General features: G+C 29.8%; 7 protein-coding genes and 1 non-coding gene across 8 annotated transcripts; 5 read left to right on the forward strand and 3 right to left on the reverse strand.

Moving 5' to 3' along the window:
- Nucleotides 1–241: 241 nt before the first annotated feature.
- On the reverse strand, nt 242–2,770 carry TBLA0A10560 (uncharacterized protein; the record flags this gene model as incomplete). Its single annotated transcript, XM_004178305.1, has 1 exon — nt 242–2,770. One exon carries the CDS (start codon nt 2,768–2,770, stop codon nt 242–244), a length of 2,529 nt encoding a protein of 842 aa, XP_004178353.1.
- An 852-nt stretch (nt 2,771–3,622) lies between these two features.
- On the forward strand, nt 3,623–3,694 carry TBLA0Atrna11M. The gene has a single exon. It is a non-coding gene; the product is annotated as a tRNA-Met (tRNA).
- A 1,694-nt stretch (nt 3,695–5,388) lies between these two features.
- On the forward strand, nt 5,389–6,810 carry TBLA0A10570 (uncharacterized protein; the record flags this gene model as incomplete). The annotated part of the gene is made up of 1 exon (XM_004178306.1): nt 5,389–6,810. The coding sequence occupies one exon, from the start codon at nt 5,389–5,391 to the stop codon at nt 6,808–6,810; it is 1,422 nt and encodes a 473-aa protein (XP_004178354.1).
- Nucleotides 6,811–8,701: 1,891 nt separating this feature from the next.
- SGM1 (Sgm1p) lies at nt 8,702–11,143 on the forward strand (the record flags this gene model as incomplete). Its single annotated transcript, XM_004178307.1, has 1 exon — nt 8,702–11,143. The coding sequence occupies one exon, from the start codon at nt 8,702–8,704 to the stop codon at nt 11,141–11,143; it is 2,442 nt and encodes an 813-aa protein (XP_004178355.1).
- Nucleotides 11,144–11,565: 422 nt separating this feature from the next.
- On the reverse strand, nt 11,566–13,377 carry UTP9 (Utp9p; the record flags this gene model as incomplete). The annotated part of the gene is made up of 1 exon (XM_004178308.1): nt 11,566–13,377. One exon carries the CDS (start codon nt 13,375–13,377, stop codon nt 11,566–11,568), a length of 1,812 nt encoding a protein of 603 aa, XP_004178356.1.
- An 859-nt stretch (nt 13,378–14,236) lies between these two features.
- On the reverse strand, nt 14,237–15,685 carry TBLA0A10600 (uncharacterized protein; the record flags this gene model as incomplete). Its single annotated transcript, XM_004178309.1, has 1 exon — nt 14,237–15,685. The coding sequence occupies one exon, from the start codon at nt 15,683–15,685 to the stop codon at nt 14,237–14,239; it is 1,449 nt and encodes a 482-aa protein (XP_004178357.1).
- Nucleotides 15,686–16,133: 448 nt separating this feature from the next.
- Nucleotides 16,134–17,405, forward strand: PEX14 (Pex14p; the record flags this gene model as incomplete). The annotated part of the gene is made up of 1 exon (XM_004178310.1): nt 16,134–17,405. One exon carries the CDS (start codon nt 16,134–16,136, stop codon nt 17,403–17,405), a length of 1,272 nt encoding a protein of 423 aa, XP_004178358.1.
- A 486-nt stretch (nt 17,406–17,891) lies between these two features.
- Nucleotides 17,892–18,920, forward strand: TBLA0A10620 (uncharacterized protein; the record flags this gene model as incomplete). The annotated part of the gene is made up of 1 exon (XM_004178311.1): nt 17,892–18,920. The coding sequence occupies one exon, from the start codon at nt 17,892–17,894 to the stop codon at nt 18,918–18,920; it is 1,029 nt and encodes a 342-aa protein (XP_004178359.1).

Here is an 18,920-nt window from a genome sequence, read left to right on the forward strand (position 1 = left end):
TCTTTGTAATTTTCTAAAGATACCACTATTCTCAAAATATCTTGAAAAAGTGTACCCCTCTAAACCCGAGAGTCTAACCTCTAAATAATAACTATAGTATTTTAGAGATAAATATATATCTCCATATTAATAAATATATATATTTATATATCTAATAATTGTCTCAAATAAATTCTAAAAATAGGTATCGATATATAATGAATAAAAGCAGAAAAACTAAAAAAACAACAACAAAAAATGACTAAATAACTTTCTTATCCTCAATAATGGAGTGATTTCTATGCAATACTTTATTGAAAATCCATGAAACCCATACATTAATTGTATTTTCGAACTCTTTAACTTTTAATCGATGGAGACATTTAATAACCATGCATTGATATCTTGCGCGCTCTTCATCCATAAAATGCTTAACATAATTCTCAAATTCAGTTTTATTTGTAATTGGGTCCGATACTAATGATGGACAAATACACTTACTTGAAAATGAGTCCTTAACAGATTTCAGTTTAGAATCAAATTGACGGATACTATCCTCCACATCTCTAATACGTCTATCTAAAACACGGATATTATATTTTAACTTTGATGAGAGAGAATCTAGTTCGTGCATTTTACTTAACACGAGCTCTTTTCTATTTTCAACGTCTTCATGTCTTGCTCTAAATATTTTTGCGTTATGAGCATACTTTTGATAATTTTCTTGCAATTTCTTTTTAACTTCAATAAATTGGATTTCCTCATTTTGCTCAAAATATTCCGTGGAATTTTCAACTGGAATATACAGACCTCCTGATTCTTCTTCTTGGTTTATTTCTAATTGATTTTTAATTTTTAATAAATCCCTTGCCATTCTAATTAAGGAAGGATCGAATGGTAACTTCCATTGTTCAACAACATCTTGTATTTTTGACATTGAGCTACATCTGTATAACTCATTTTCTGTGACATTATGAGGATAATTGAAAATATCCTCACGAGGATTTTTAGTTCCATCTGATATAAAAGGAATGGAATTTCTTCTATGATATTCACCCCTATATATTCTATTAGTATCATAGTTCTGTTGGTATTTGGTCTTGTTATAATTACAGTACATGGAAGAAGCAGAAACACTCGATATTGACGCTTTATTTTGCTTCCCACCTAAAGATAAATCATCATACTCCTCTGATTCATCTTCGTCTGTTTCTGAATATAACACATTATTGCTATTGCCATTATTATTACTGCTGTGATTGTTATTATGATTATCTGATTCCATTTTCTCGCTTAATTTTCTCTGCTGCTGTTGCTTTCTTTCAGATTCTTGTAGTTTCCTTTGCAAGATTTTTTGGTCTTGTTTTTCTAGTATTTTAGTTGGGTTACCATTCTCAAATTTCAAATTAACAATACCTTCACCGTAAGCCTTAATTCTGCAGGAATTTCTGGATCTTTTTCCAGATCCTTTCCAAAGAATACCTAAGGCACCGTCATTGATATGTTTAACTAAATTGTCTATATCTGTAGTTAATATTTCATTCGTGAACTTTGCACGATTACCCTTACCTCTCAAATCTTGAACAGTAGTTGAAACAACTTTTTTAAACTTGAAAATATCTGAATTGGATGTCTTTGCTGAAATTTCACAAAGCTTCTCTATTGTTTGGTGATCCAAGTATGTGATACTATTATTCTTAGCTAGCCCATATTTTTTTTGAAAATTATGGATTCCAATATAGAAGTCATCTTCATCAAATGGATCTTTCGATGAAATACAATCTGTCACAACTAGTTTGCAATAGCAACTCAATACTAAACTAATAATCGCTGAAACAGTTGTTGGGCCCATTGTACTTTCATTTCTTGGCTTTTCCATACCCAGATATAATTTCCCGTACTGATTCCACCAATCGTCGATAGCACGTTTAGTATCATTACAAAGAATACCATCTTTTGGATCATTATTTTTAAAGAGATGAAAATAACTTAACGATATTTGTACTAATGTAACCAGTTCTACTACAGAATAAGGTTTATAGCTTTGTTTAGAACCAAAATGAGTATCACTAATATCGGAAGTCAATTGACTACAATTTGAATTGTTAAAATTTGGATTATCAATTGGTATTTTATATAATTGAGAAAATTTTTCTTCTGCAGCAGTTGATGGAGCATTTAATAATAGAGCCGACCTACCCCCACAATGCAATTTTTTCAAATCAAAGTTAGCTTTAAAATCATCCCAAATAGCTCTTAAGTCACCACATTCTACATGCAGCAAATTTAATACAGATGGGACAGAGAATAAGTTTGTAACGAATAAAGCTCCCCTTGAAGTTACTTTTGGTTGTGAAAATTGTAACAACTCTTCGTAGTATAATTTTAAAGAGCCGGGCCAAAGTTCTGGGTCACTTGGTAATAGAACTTGAACAGCTTTTATAACGTCTTGGGAATTACCCGTATATGAAGTGATTAAACTCGAAAGTTTTCTATCGGCAACCCATTGTTCAACGATGTATATTTCAAAACCAGGAACTTCCGTTTCACAAAAACATAAGTTTGAGAATAAGTGTAAGTTTAAATAATACAAAGCTCTGATATCTGGGAAAATATAACTTACTAATTGTGAGGAAGGTATGGGAAGTGTACTTGAAGGTGTTAACCCTGTTGATGTTGTAACATTTGTAGTTGTAGTAGTAGCTACATTCGAACCATTTTCTGCCAAGTTTTCGAATTTATTTGGTGGTATATGTAGATTATCCGATTTTTTATATCTAATACTATTCATGATAAATAATATTTAAACTGTTGGTATTGATCTGTCAAAATGGATAGAATGATTATTAATGCAAAAGTAAATGAAAAAAAATAACTAAAAAAAAAAGAAAATGAATGCTAGGAATATTTATGAAGTGTGGTATCTTAAATTTAGTCTTTTATTATTTGCCAAATTACTAAATTTGTATGAGATATGACGTATTCTGGTATCGTTATCAAATGCAAAGCGAATTATAGAATTTCAGTTGTGAATGTCGAATTTATAGTAGTTAGTCTTTATAAGATTATTTGTATTTTGTTTTATTTTAGAAGTATACTGTACTGTGAAATATGTTATTGATGTTCTATCTGTCTATTTGTTTATGTAAATGTTTGTTGTTTTCTTTCCATTCGAAAAAGTAAATTAATCAACTATTCCTTTTAGCAAACCCATTTTATTGAGCCTTATTTCCTATTGGACTAATAATTAAATTTCTAATCAATTACTTATCTAAGGCGAGATATTTTGAGGAGATCCATGTGCTTTACATAATTAAATTTGAAATTTGCCAAATTAATTCTTTCTTTTTTATTTTTCTTTTGTTTTCCGAATTGATAGCTCGGCTTTTTCCTTTTTAAGCTTTATCTTCTTGAATTAGTCGTAAAATAAATTAAAATTATAGAATTAATTAGAGATTAATTTGTGACACATAGAAAAACAATTCTCAGATTGACATTAGAAACAGATTGATAATTCTCTTAATAATTTAGTATTTACGCATATACTAACAAATTTGATTTTTAAACACAAGATGAATGAAGTCCGCAAGTAACATCGTAACATCGCTTTTGCAATATTATCTTTCAAAATCGTTAATTTGTAAGCGTCGTGGCGCAGTGGAAGCGCGCAGGGCTCATAACCCTGATGTCCCTAGATCGAAACTAGGCGACGCTATAATTTTATTTTTTACAAAAATTGTGTCACGTGATCACCGTTTTTATCCTTCAAGAAAAAAACGAGACTTGACAACCTGTAAGAGCAGAAAAAATTTCCAGATCACGAAGCATAACGTGTCCCAATGGGGACATGCTCGGAAAGTTGAATGTACGGGTTTATTAGGCCCGAAAATAGAGCGGAGGGTAACAAATGGTGGCCTCGGCGGCTAGACGAATTTTTAGGCTCATAGAGGTTCAAATTGGCTCTACTTTAAAAATATATTGGCTGTTAGCTATCAAATAATGCTATATTCTGTTTTTTTACTGATTTTAAATGACATTTATAGTATACTTTTTTTTTTATCCAAGGCAGCTTTAAACAGATTAGGGCTTACGGAAAATAGTTTGAGTGGAAAAGGTTCGTTACTTGATATTCTTAGATGGAACACATTTGGCAGGTAAATTACTTACACTAGTGGCAACTACAACAGAAAACAGGTCATTCCCAATCGCTCACATGCTTGGTCAAGGAGGAGAGAAATATAGAGAAGCATGCCAATTCTTGTGGTTGACCAAAAAGTATGTTCCACTTTCTTGGGATAGAATTCCGGTAATGTGCGATCAAAGTCATGAATTAGAAAGTGCAATTACTAATGTAATGGATAGGCCATATCTAACCTGTGGCGTTCATCTAGTTAAAAATGTGGTAAAATGGACGAAGGGGTAAGGTTGTTGCCAAGTTTAGAAACTTAATACATACATTAGACGAAACCACGTATAAGGATAATATTAAGGACCATAGTACAAAAATTAAAAATTACTGTCTGCAATATTATTATTGTTTAGTTTATAATTTCATCGTTTTTTACATAAAAAAATAACTTATCAGCGGCAAAAACAAAAATAAAAATTCAACTTTATAATAAAAACATAAAAATAGTAAAACACCGACAACATAATTTTTCATTCCTAACTTTCTTGAATTATACTTGTTGAACATAGTTTTGACGAGCGGCCGTACTGTTCAAAATATTGTTGCTCATAGTTTAAATCTTAGTTAAGTAATCTGTTTGAATAATTATTATATTATTATTATAAAAAATCTCCTTGCTTCTTTCGAAAGAGAATATATAATATATACAATGAACAGTTATAAACTTTTGGGATATTTTCGTGGTAATTTATACTCCAAAAACATACAATTTAGAGATTATTTGGACGTGGAAAATATTAATTTAGACTCTTTCACTCATTTTACAGTTAATAATTACTAGTTTAATAATAATAAAAGAGTATGATGGGTAACATCGAAGGGTAGGAAACTTTTATAATATAAAATTATTATTATCAACAATAATTATTCTCTAAATTGTGGCAGGTCTAATAACAATACAACTGATACAACGGATAAATATTAACTTTTAACAGTTAAAAAAAAGTGGATGTTGGGTCATATTACATATTTGGCTAATAATTGCTAAAATTATCTCAGTAAACATCATTACCTATGTTTAATAGGTGACCTAATTTACAATGAGAAATAAGAAATATCACTAAATATGTATTAGTGTCAGGGCTGTGGCATTATGTGTCATAAATCATGGTGTAGCTGAACATACTAATCTTTTACTTCTCAATGATTGTCGTACACTTTTAGCTTCCTGTTCATTATCCAATGACTTATGGTTTCATGCTGTTGCTTTTGCTGCTCTTATGCGCAATGTTTTTTGTAACTCTGTTTATAATACTACTCCTGCAGCAAAGGCTGGTTTACATGGTCTCGATGCTAGTACTCTACTACCCTTTAGTCAATCGGTTATTATTCATGTTACTGATACTGATGGTAAACTAGATCCACGCGGCTTACTTGCTTATGCTCTTACTCCTTCTACTGAATCCAATGGTTACTTATTGTATGTACCTGCATATAATAAGGTCCTTGATAGTTCCAATTATGAAATTGTTCGCGAATCAACCAAACCTACGATTGATTCCACACCTAATGTTTTTGATGAACTTTTAAGCTTCTACGATTCTACTAGTCCAACTATAGGCGGTACTCCTTCTGCAGATGACAATATCTCCGCAGATGATCTTGGTCTTACCACATTAGATACTAATGATATTCCAGAAACGTCGCCTACCATTATAGATGGTCCTAACACCTACGTTAAATCTATCGAAGAAGTTATCGACACCAAAGGCTTTCCCACCAAAACAATAACCTCTACTTCTCAAGCTAGTCAACCAGATGCAGTCTCTACTGCAACTTCCACTGCGATCAACACTTCTATCCTTCAATTAGATCCAAGCGTACTTGATACTCATCTTTCAGATGATCCTCTATATGTCGACAATGATACTTCTGATGAAGACTTCCCTGATGACAACTTCCATGATCCCTCTGACACCCATGCTCAACTTCTTCAAGAACTTGATAATATCCTAGCTGATAGTTCCCCATCTAACACATTACACGATACCTCTAAAGGCGGTACTCTTACTTCTGCTGACCTCTCTAGTCCCCTTATTTCTGCTAAACTTACCGCTGCAAAGGAATTACTAAAAAAATCTAATGGTAAACTTTTTAACAAATCATCTCTTCCACAGAAGGGTACATTTACCACTTCTAAAACTAGTTCTAAGTCAAAATCACTTCGCTCTAAAACTAATTCTGGTCCCTCGACGGTTGCTCTAAATCAATTTTATAACACAATCAAAATGATTGGAACATCGTTATCCAGATTAGGCGGTAGTACAAATGAAAATCACGACGTGATAGAATCTGAAGTAACGGATGAATCCGCACCCTTTCCACTTAGTAGATTGGATGTTGTTAAAGTGACAGATATGATTAATAAAAAGCCCAAGAATAATAATTCTATGCAGTATTATGAAGCAATTAGTCAAAATAGTGATCCAGAAGAAAAAGATCTATACCAAAGAGCCTATGAAAAAGAAATAAAAAGTTTAATTAACCAAAATATATGGGATGAACAAAATATCATTGATGCAGACACGGTCCCTAAAGATAAAATTATAAACTCAATGTTTATATTTACTACTAAAAGAGACGGTACGCATAAAAGCAGATGTGTTGCCAGAGGAGATTTACAAAAAAAAAGGAACGTCTGATGAAGACGCTACAGCAAACACTGTTCATCAGCAATCACTAATGGCATGTCTTGCCCTAGCATTAGACAATGACAAACATATCACCCAGTTAGATATATCATCAGCCTATCTTTATGCCCCATTGAAAGAGGAGCTATACATCAGAACTCCGCCTCATATGCATTTGAAAAATAAGGTCATGCCTTTATTAAAATCATTATATGGATTAAAATAGAGTGGAGCAAATTGTAGACTAACTGAAGTAGACTTATGGCCATGCGTATTTAAAAACAAAAAATTTCGCAATAGATTCTTTGGATCAAAGGCCATGAGGCTACGAGATGAGGTAAAGAATAACAATCTCCAAGTGTATTACATCCCAACCAAAGACAATATAGCGGATACATTAACCAAGCCAGTATCAACAGTAACTTTTGAAGCATTATCAAATAATACTTTTTATTAATGATGTTTGGTTTATAGGCGGTATGCCAGAGCTGTGGCATTATGTGTCATAAGTCGTTGGTTTGTGTTAATAGCTAATAAAGCATGAATTTAGTCGTAATTGTGGCTTTATAGAACAACTAATAACAACTTAATATAATTAATAATCCAACATATATTAAGCATACGTGGCCTTACTACTAAAAACACCCAGGTAATAATATTAAGGAGGAATTAGGATGTGATAGATTCCATTTTAACATCAGACCACCAACTCGTTGATGGTGACTCTGTCCATTTTTTGGAGTATAAATTACCACGAAAATATCCCAAAAGTTTATAACTGTTCATTGTATATATTATATATTCTCTTTCGAAAGAAGCAAGGAGATTTTTTATAATAATAATATAATAATTATTCAAACAGATTACTTAACTAAGATTTAAACTATGAGCAACAATATTTTGAGCAGTTCGACCGCTGGTCAGTTTTAAGATATCTGAATTCTGTTTTAGCTCTGGAAATAATTGTAGTGAACCAATGGGACCAACACCAATTGAATTGCAGGCCTTAATTATTGTAAAAAATATAATTTATATTCAAAAACAGTAGTTAAAATAGCCGCCGATATCGATAACAAAAGTAGCAAAATGTCCCTGAATCCTGGCAACTTGCAGGCATTTTATAGTTAGATATCTATCCAACTTAATAAGCAGATATTTTCCTGGGTTGTTTAAATATGTTTTAGCATCAGATGTATCCATAATAATTTTGTATTAGTGACAATTTTTCAGATAACGAGTTTGATATCGTCTCTAAGCATCTAGCTTTAAAGAAGTGGCACCAGGATAGCTTTTATGGTGCTTTAAATGGAGGTATAGTTAGGAACACTGAAGCTGAATATTGAACAGCGTCCCTCAAACAGCTGGTTACCAATAGCCTACGAATTACACTTGTTTTAACTAAATATAATTGAATGATAGCTAGACTTGTATATATTTAAAACAGGACCAAATTTCTTCTTTGATTAATGCCATTAGGAAGAATATTTCAGTTCCGAAATAGGAAATTACGGAAATTGTATTAGTAGTAAAAATGACAAAAATAAAAACAAAGTTTTATATGTACTATATAATGATTATTATTAATTTATAAGCCAATCAGATCGACCTTTTTATGAAATATCAAGGGATCAATAATAGAAAGTAGGATTCAGGTAATTGTTATTTGCATTGAGATTTTTATTTTTATTTTTATCGGGCTTTCGTTACACATTATTTCTACAAAGCTGTTAATTTAGTACTAAAATTTATGAGAAGTTAACTGCAATTTGGAATCATTTGTTTTCAATTATTCATAATTTCTAACATCTTTACTTAATTATTACTTGTTGTTTGGCAGATATTTTAATATATTCCACTCAATTAAGTTTTTAAAATAAAAAATACGCTGTGCATCAGCATAAATATGTCAAGCAACAAAAAATTATCTTTGGAGGAAAGGCTATCATTAGCTGCCTCCAAAAAGAAATCGAAAAAATTAAAAAATCTACTTAAACTTAATCCTTCAGGAATTCCCGTCGATTCAACTGCAGCTCAGATCCCCTTAGCTTCAAGCGTAACATCTTCCTCTGAACCTAATACCCAAGATCAGTCACCTGCATTATCTTCACAAGATAATCAATTTTCATCTAATGAAAATAATAACAATGAATATACACCTTTAACTAAAAAAAATAGCATAGCTCAAGATACAGACGATACAATAAATAACATCCATGAAATTGAGGATCTAGATTACGGAAAAAAACTAACAGATAATAGAACTGATGATTCCAAAATAGAAGGTTCCATATCAGATTCTAATAACAATTCATATCTTTCCACAAGTAAAGATGCACATACTGGACAGTTCGTAAACGAAAACTCTAGTGAATTAACATATGCCCCCAATTCAAATCCATTAGAAAAGCTAAGCTCTTTTGAATTATTGAAGAGCTGGCTACCAACCGATTATTTTAACTTAGATGCTACTGATATTTTAAAAATATTAGATCCTCATTTGAAGAAATTATCTGATAATTTAAAAGTTGAACTTTCCAAAAATAATGAACTAGAGGTAACTAATACCAGTTTAAGTCTAATTAAGTTAATCAAAGAAAAAGACGAATTAATCGATAAACTAAGCCTTGATAATGAAAACCTGGCGAAAGAACAATCAAAAAATTTAAATGAGATTAAAAATCTTAAAAAAAATATTATTAATTTAGAAAATAAGAATTCCAATTTAAATGATGAGCAAAATAATTTAAATAACGATATTAGATTATTGAAACTAAAAAATGATGATCTAACCAAGAATTTAAGAAACTTAAATGATGATTTCAAATCTTTTAATGACTTAAAACTTTCAATTGTTGAATTAAATCAGAACTTACAAGAAAAAGAAGATATTATCAACCAATTAACCGATGATATAAAAGACCGTGATGAAAAGATTAGAATGAACACCAGTTTATTCGAAAATGAAAAAGCTTTAATTAGGGATGAAAAGGATAAAATTCGGATCACTTCACAAAACCAGATTACTACTTTAGAATCAGATTTAGAACATTTAAGAATTCAACTCGATGAACTAAGACTCTCCGAAGCCAATAGAAACAATGATAATAGTAACAGTGATATCGAGAATAGCCCCAATTTAGGTGAACATAGATTTAGCAAATCATTGCAAATCTATTCAGCAAATGAAAAGCTTTTAATTCTGCAAACTGAGTTAGAATCTAGCAAAGAAAACTGGACTACAATTGAATTAGCATTACAATCAAAAATCTCAAACTTAGAACATGCAGTAAATGATCTTAATTCACAACTTGTAATTGAAGTTGAACAAGCTAAAAAATCTAATGTAACCATTGCCGATTTAAATAAAAAACTTTCATCAAAAGAAATAGAAAATATTGATTTAATGACTACAATTACTAAACTAGAATCTCAAGTAAAAAGTTTAAACTTACTAAAGGACGATATTACAGACGACTATAAGCTTTTGCAAAAAAAATATGATATACAAAAAAGTCAATTAGAGCGTAAATCCGAACTACAGTCTAATAACTCTATATCCTCATTATCAACTTTAGAATTAATGCAAAAACAAGATGCACAAGATAACTCGAACACAAACTTGGATGATAATTGGCTATTACCACCAAACATTTCTCAATCGAGCATAAGACAATTTGATGACAGTTTACCATGTATCAATGAATATGCCAACAATTCAGATGATGAAAACATTAATACCGATGAGAATAGTACTCTAGAAGTATCATTAAATAATCATTCCAGTAATGACCTAGACGATACTGAAAATGATTGTAATACCCAAAATATTCCTGATTTACCAGACTCACCAAATAGAATGCTGTTTGTTGATACAAGTGACATGCCGGAGGACGCTAGTGAATTACAGGTGAGGAGTCGTAAAGAGGCGCCATCTACTCCAGTTTCTCAATCTTTTCAATTTCGCAAACCAACTACTCAAATCCAAGCTTCAACTCAAATGAATGCTCAGATGGTTAGCAGGTTAGGAGCTGAAGTAAGAAGATTAGAGACAGAATTGGAGTCTCTAAAAGAGACTTGTACTAAACTTCAAGAAGAGAAAAGAAAAGCAAATGATGAAATACTGAAATTATTAGATGCTAATGAGAAAGTAGAGAGTATAAAAATTGAGAAATCTAGATTAGAAACTATGTCTGATGACTTACAAAGAAAGCTAGAAACTTCATTACAACTTTTAGGTGAAAAAACAGAGCAGGTTGAAGAACTAAAGAATGACGTAGCTGATTTAAAGGAAATGCTTCACCAACAAGTTCAACAAATGGTAGAGATGCAAGAGAACAGAAGATAATCACATACTAGGACCGGTTCATTTTACAATGATTTACTATCGAAGCATGCCTTGCCAATCACTTATATAGAAAATCATTATTAGAATGGTATGGAGCCATGAATACATATTATAGAACATTAAATCCAAACAATATTAATCCACCACAATTTATCATGGTTCGTTTAACAACAACAATGTATGTTATTATTAATAAATATCTTTTTTTTTCAATTAAAATGATTAATTAGATAATAAAATAATATACAACTATTCAAACATATATAGATATGTATGTAAAAAATACAAGTGGTATTAGATGAGAAATAAGAAAACTGTTGAACACAATTTTTAGTATTTCTATTTTAATTCTTCTAGGATGTGACTATAGCATCATATAATGAAAGAAATAAAATATAATTGCTAAACATAAGTAGATGTCATTATTCAACATATTCTGGAGCATCAAAAAAGGTATCACTTTCCCCATTCATGTAAACTATATCATCAGTGTTATCGTCGTTAACTGCATTAATCTTTTCAGAATCTAAAGCATTTTGACTCTCAGTTTGACCATTTGAAACAATTTGTTCCTGTTCTTCAATATTTAAATTTGCTAGCTGCTCCCTCAACATAGATTGAGTTGTCAATAATTCTAACCTACCTTGCATACTGAGTAAAATTGGTAATGAATCAGTCGAAGGCTTTAGTGAGGATCTAATATGTTTTAAATTTTTAATATTGTGTTTATGAGACTTATAATTTTCATTAATATTTTTTAATGATAGTAACCATTTTAACCACCAGAATAGGATTTTAGAATTTTGCCAGGAATTCTTTTGAACTTCTCTTGAAATTAACTCAATTATTTTTGCAATATTGCTTTCATTATTTAAATTTTTTATAATAAATATTTTTATTCTTGATTCTATCCAATCTTCCGATACAATTAAATTGAATGTAACAGCATCGTCAGAATTTTCTCCTTCGAGGGAGTTTAACAACTTTTGAGATAATTCATCTTGCTCAGTTCTATTAATCTTTTTACGTTGTTTTTGTATAGATAGATCATTAACTAATTCATCCTGTGTCTCCTCTAAAGGTAGATTATTGAGGGATTCTTTGTTAGAAATTTTATCAGATGATGTAATAATATCATCATTGGCATTGATAGTGCTTGTGCCTTTAGTAAAATCTTTAGATTGTATCATTTCAAAGTTTGGCTCATTAACGTTCAACCAAGAATATATAATACCGTCAGGTATTTGAGCAAATTCAATGATATTATTTTTTGATATATTGTTAGAAATAATAGTGTAATCTTCATTATTTTCACTTTGTTCAATATTAATAGAAACTAAGTTACCATCATTAGTTAATCCGATAATGAACGTATTGTCAACAATCTGGAATTTTTTTACTTGAATATCCCATGTTTTAACTAATTGTCCACTAGATACCTCAAATAAATTAATTTTATTAGCATCAGCAATAATTGTCTTTTTGCCCTCATCGTAAAGAGATGAAAATACAGGAGTAGAAACATCAATTATGGAAACAGTGGTTGGCCTTCTTTTACTAGGATCTATAATAATAACCCTAGATTCTGTCATTAAGGAAATATAAATGTTGTCATCACCTTTGCCATTAGTTGATATATTCTCATTAATTGGTAATACCTGAAAATTTTTAATCACTTCCTTTTTGCCTTCTATCAAGTGAAAAGTTTTTAGAGGTTTTGATTGATAATAAATGAACTTTTTAACAGTTTTATCGTCATCGAGAATCCAAATGTTTGATCCACGTGAGGCAATGTTTGAGATTTCATTTTTATTTTGAATAATATTAATAATATTTTTACCATTTGATGAGAATACGACTATTTTACCGCCAGAAAAACAATTTATAAATACATTTTCTGGAGTAGACTCATTATTTATTTCAGAAATTGAAGTATTGGAAATGTTCTCATCATCTTCTTGAATATTTTTTCTCTTTTTATTTTTAGATTTTGTTGAATTGTTCCGTTGCATAATATTTGTGCCAGAGCACCATGTCATTGCAATAATATCTGTAGCAACTAAATCATTTGTCTCATAATCAATGCGACCAATTGAGCTATTGCTAACTGCATTGTTGCTAGAAGGATCTAAAGGATAGATATCAATCGTATTTTTATGTGATGCATTGGCTTGGAAAGCAAAATGCTTGGCATCTTTAGAAAAACAAGCAACTAGATCTGAAATAGTAGACATGATCCTTCTTTACAATTACGTTACCACTCCTCAAGGTACTTAAAAGACTAGTCTTATAAGACAAGTGACAGTTTTTAACATAATTTCATATATTAAAATTTCTGAATTATTTTATCCGATGAGCTCATCGTAAAAATTTCAAAGCGAAATTTTGAGAGTTACCCGGTGTGTTAAAACCACGCAGTTCATTATTATTTCTGATGAGATCATCCTATAATTTATAATTTTTTACTATATGTTTCACATTTTTTTGGTGAATCTTTTCTCTTAATTTAATTATCATCTAATAATTTATAGTACCGTTTTTAAATTTATTTATATGGTTATTTATATTATTAACAGTTTCTCAAAAGTATTGTGTATACTAGGGTATAATAGTTCATAATTAAGTTTTTATATTAAGGTATTAAAATTTTTTGAAAAGAAAGGTCATTATATGGAATTAAAAAAAAAGTAGGCCTGAAAATTACCTCCAAGAAGAACACAGAGATCTGCAGCTTAGAAACGTGCTGCTACATGCTTTCTTCAAAGATATTTTAATTTAATACATTATGTTGACAACAGAAGGCCAATAATTTGAAACGTGTAATGTATTTAAGCCAATGTAGAAAATACATATCAACCAGGCTATTCTAGTTATATTACTAGGCTTTTGTAAAAACTTGTAAGATAATTACCTAGCTTAACTTGGAATTGGCATAGAATTTTTGATAAGGAAAACTGCATTCATTAAAATGAAGACATAATAGGTACAACGAGAATCATAGTAAATATGAAGTATAATACGGGGCATGAGTGTAGAAAATTAGGAAAGAGATTAAAAAACAAAGGGGGAAATCTTAAAAATAATTACGAATGACTAAACTTTTCTACTCTTCTTGTAGGAAGTTAGTTTTTGTGGGGAAAAGGTATCATATGTGAAGGGTTGAGAATAAACAGTATCATCATTGATCACTTTGCTTGGATTGGATAGTACTGTAGGGGTAACTTGGAGCTGAATTGGATTAATTGAATAAGATGATGATCTACGCTCGTTAATTTTTAAGGAGCTTGCTATTGATGGAGAACCAGAATGCATAGATATACTTGGAGACAAGGATTTGGGGCTATTTGCTTTATCCGAGACAATCATATTATCCTGAACTGTAGAAACTTGGTTATTTTCAAGAATTATTCCTTGATTGTTCACCTCCATTGCTTTTAGATCCTGCGTGTGTGAATTTTTAATACCGTTTTCAGCGTTAGTTTCAGCCGTATGATCTATTATACTGTTACTTGTTTCTAAATTCTTTTTTATTGATTCATCTTCATCTATTTCAGTGGTATCACTTGAAATTGGTAAATCTTGTGAATTTTCAACATTACTTAACTCAGAATTACTTACAATCTTGGCTTCTTTATTCGTACTATCATATTCATCTTTCATATTTTCTAGATTAATTTGGCTTTTATCTTCATGTACTAAATTTTCAATGTTGCGTTCATTTATTGAGGTATATATGTTGGTAGATGTTTCTGTAGGGGAAAAAATTGAAGAATTTGAATTTTCACCAATATTTAGTTCTCTAATTGGAACATTCAGTTCCTCTTCAGATATATCACATTTTTTATTATAATGCATAATTTCGTCTAAATTTTTTATTTGATTATCTATGATGCTTTCTTTAAGAAGGTAATCTTCATCATTAATAGTTTTACAATCAGATCTTTCTTCTTCTTCCTTACAATTCATTTTTATTTCATTCATCTCTTTTTCTTGCTCATCATGAATTTTTTCAGATGATTCAAATTCTACTTGTAAAACAGTAGCTTCAGTATCTGTATTGTTTTCAATATGTTCATTCATAGAGTTCGAATTGTTTTCTCCATTTTCTGAATCAGTCTCAATCAATCCTTGTTCCTCTTCTTCTACCTTCTGATAAACACCACTAACTAGACTAGCTATCAAACATAATACAACCACAAAGACATATACTCCTGTATTTAATTCAGTAAAATATTCAATGGCAGGGTCAATACCGTGCCATTCTTTCAAATCTGTAAGACCTTGTGGTAGCACTTGTATATCTGCGATATTTAATATATCAGATTCAATTTCTTGTTCTGAAATATATTCTAATAAACTCTTCTCAGGTTGCTTGATACTCCACTGGGATGCAGGATTAATTATAGTTCCATTTTCAGTTGAAATACTAGAATGGATCCAATCGTCTGGTAGGTATCTCTTAGAAATAGTCCTAATAACTGAGAACAAAAATATAGGGGAAGTAAATGAGAATGTTGGATAAAGCACTCTATTTCTTCTCATTTTTGGTAGTTGGCTATTACAGTTGGAAGATTAGTACTAATCAAGTTAATAATTATTAATATTATAATTTCAATTGAGATATCCTTAAATTTCTCTTAAGGGTTCGCACTAGAAAACAATTTAATGATTAAAAAATGGTTAAGGATATTAACAGTAAAGTTACAATGTCTATGATATTTAATAATATCTTTTAGATTTATAGAAATTTTAATCTCTTTTTAAAAGGTATATAGTTCAGCACTCATTTACTTTATCACATTGTTTTTCCACTTTCAATTTAATGCATTATCTTTTTTCCTAAACCTAATTAGCTCATCGTGAAAATTACTCAACCTAAATTCGAAAATACAAAATAGAAGGGAAGTACACCAGAATTGATTACTTTTTTAAAAAAAAAATATAAAAAAACAAGAAAAAAATTAACTTAAATTTGTGATTTATAATCGCAATGCCAGATAATAGCTCATTAAGTCATGATGAGTTGCTAAGTTCTGCTGAAAAATTTCTACGAGAGCCTTCCGTTAAGAATGCTCCCCTAAATAAAAAGATCGAGTTCTTACAGAAAAGAGGCTTAACAGAAGAAGAAATTGAAGTTGCTATTAGTAAAGCTAATTCTGAATCTAATAATGAATCAGCTAATTACTTAAGTCTTAATACCTCTGACAATAATACCAAGAGTCAAACATCTCAACAATATGAAGTATTACCTCCAATAATTCCCAAGAGAGATTGGAGGGATTACTTTGTAGTTGCTACAGCAACTGCAGGAGTAGCCTATGGTATATATGAATTAACAAGACATTATATCATTCCAAGTATATTACCAGAGCGCCAAAGTAAATTGGAAAACGATAAAAAGGAAATCGAACAAGAGTTTTCCAAAATTGATAAATCATTAGAGAAGATGGAACAGGAACAAAAGCTTTTCCAAGAACAAGAAAATGAAAAACTGAAAGATTTAGATGAAACCATTGATGAATTAAAGGACACGATCATGAAAACCACTAGAACAAGAGAGAAAATTGAAAATGAATTTAAAATATTAAAATTAGAAATTACTAATTTACAAAACACTGTGGATAAATTTATTACTGGAAATGATAGTATAAAAGAGTTTGAAAAAGTTAAGCAAGAAATTTCATCTTTGAAAACCTTAATGGAAAATCTAAAGGGGTCAAATTCAAATAACAATTCAATTTCGTTGGTAAATGGTAATAATCAGAATATTACGTCTTTTATTAATGAGACTACAATGAAATCAAATAATATTAATAATAATAATAATAATAATAATACCGGTAGTACTGGGATGAGAGGTATACCGGGACTAAAGGCAGTTCCATCAGCTTCTGAAATTTTATCAAAGCTAAATATAAATGAAGAATCAAGTAAATTACCCGCTTGGAAAAAAATTAAACAAGAAAATATTGGTGCAAATAATTCTATTCCTGATTGGCAAAAGTCGTCACTACAAGATGATTTTGAATCTGATAACCAAAGTGGTAATAATGATTCTTCGAGAACTAACACAATGTCATCCAATGAACTCTCAAATAATTCTGGAAATGAACAAATAAACAATGTAGGTTACAATGAAATACCTTCAAATATTTTTACTAATGCAAACGTAAGCATTCCTTCTTGGCAGATGGCTATTGAAAATGCCGTAGACGAAGAACAAAATGCAGCAGAACAACTTGCTTCAGAACTAGACAGTTAATTATTGTTAATTTTTGCCATTCTTTCGCTATATAATTCTATCTGTTTTTTTATTTATGTATATGCATTATTTGTAGAACATCATATCAGCATATATTGGAAATTATTATCTAATTTACCACCTTAGTTAAACATTATTCGAAACTGGAGTTATATAACTGTTTGAAATACTAATGCTAAAATTAAAAAAACAAAAAACATGAACTATGATAGATTAACTAACAGGAGTTATATAATTAACCATAAAAAATTAGTGGTTTTTTTTATATAGAATGTATTAGAATTAGTAAAATAAATAAGGGTTAGAAAAATAAATATAGAGAAAACAATAAACAGGGAAAAAAATAAAACTAAAATTTAACTGTCTTAGCGTTGTAAATTTTTTATCCACGAGTTTTTTTCTTTAATACAATTTTTTTATTTAAAATATATCTATCTATTTAATAAAAAAGCTAATTTAATTCATTTCAAATTGACAGAGACAGACATGGATTTTATAATTTTAAAAATGGAAAACTTAAATGATAATAATAATAAGTTTTATATACCTGATATATTTTATAAGAATTATGATGTGCCCATCCATTATAAAGATTATAATATTTTTTTAATTGATAATCGAAGTTTAAATATATTATGTGATATTTCAAAATTTGGAAGACAAACACGAATTAAAAAAAAAATTTTTTTAATTATTGAAAATGGTGTAAATAAATATTCAAATTTTCTATTTCCAATTGAAAGTTATTATAATAATCATCATCGTGTTAAACTGGTAAGTGATGCTATTACTCAAAATTATGGAAGCATACAGCATTACACTCAACAATTATTAAAAGAGTTAAACATATATTCAGGAGTCAATTGTTTAGAAGCTATTGGTATTACCAAATTAAACCAACAAAATCCAATATTTGGAAATACTTCAATAAAATATGGAAACTCTTTAATTGGTGGAATGTCATTATCTAGTAAAATTGAAATTCCAGGAATTTGTTTTGTATTCCTTTTCAATAATGTGAACCATATTCCCTATGGAATAATAGAAAATTTATATAATACATATTATTATCTTACTGACATTAATGGTAAATGCTCTGCAGAAGCATTATTTTACTTTTTAAGAAAACCTTGTTGTAATAGATTTAGCATTCACGGTTATGAAGTTTATAATGGTCATTTAGAGTTTAACGATATTTTTATTATAAACAAAGATCATCCTTTACTTCCAAGAGTGATTAATAATTTATTCATAATATTGCAAGATGAAAAACAGAAAATTTCAAAACAAAATGAAAAAGACATCGTATCAAATAAATCACTATTGTGTAACACCTCTGAACAAGACAGTAAAAAAAAAGGTATGTATGAATTAAAGACAAAATATTTGCCAATGTTTAAGATGATTTCTGCTAGTATTATTGCAATTTTGGTTTACAAACTTATACTGTATTTATTCCCAAAACTTATAGAAATTCTAGATACTGCTTTAGTCTTCGAGATATCCAAATCTTAG

The sequence above is a fragment of the Henningerozyma blattae genome, chromosome 1, assembly GCF_000315915.1.
Source record: "Henningerozyma blattae CBS 6284 chromosome 1, complete genome".
NCBI lineage: Eukaryota > Fungi > Ascomycota > Saccharomycetes > Saccharomycetales > Saccharomycetaceae > Henningerozyma > Henningerozyma blattae.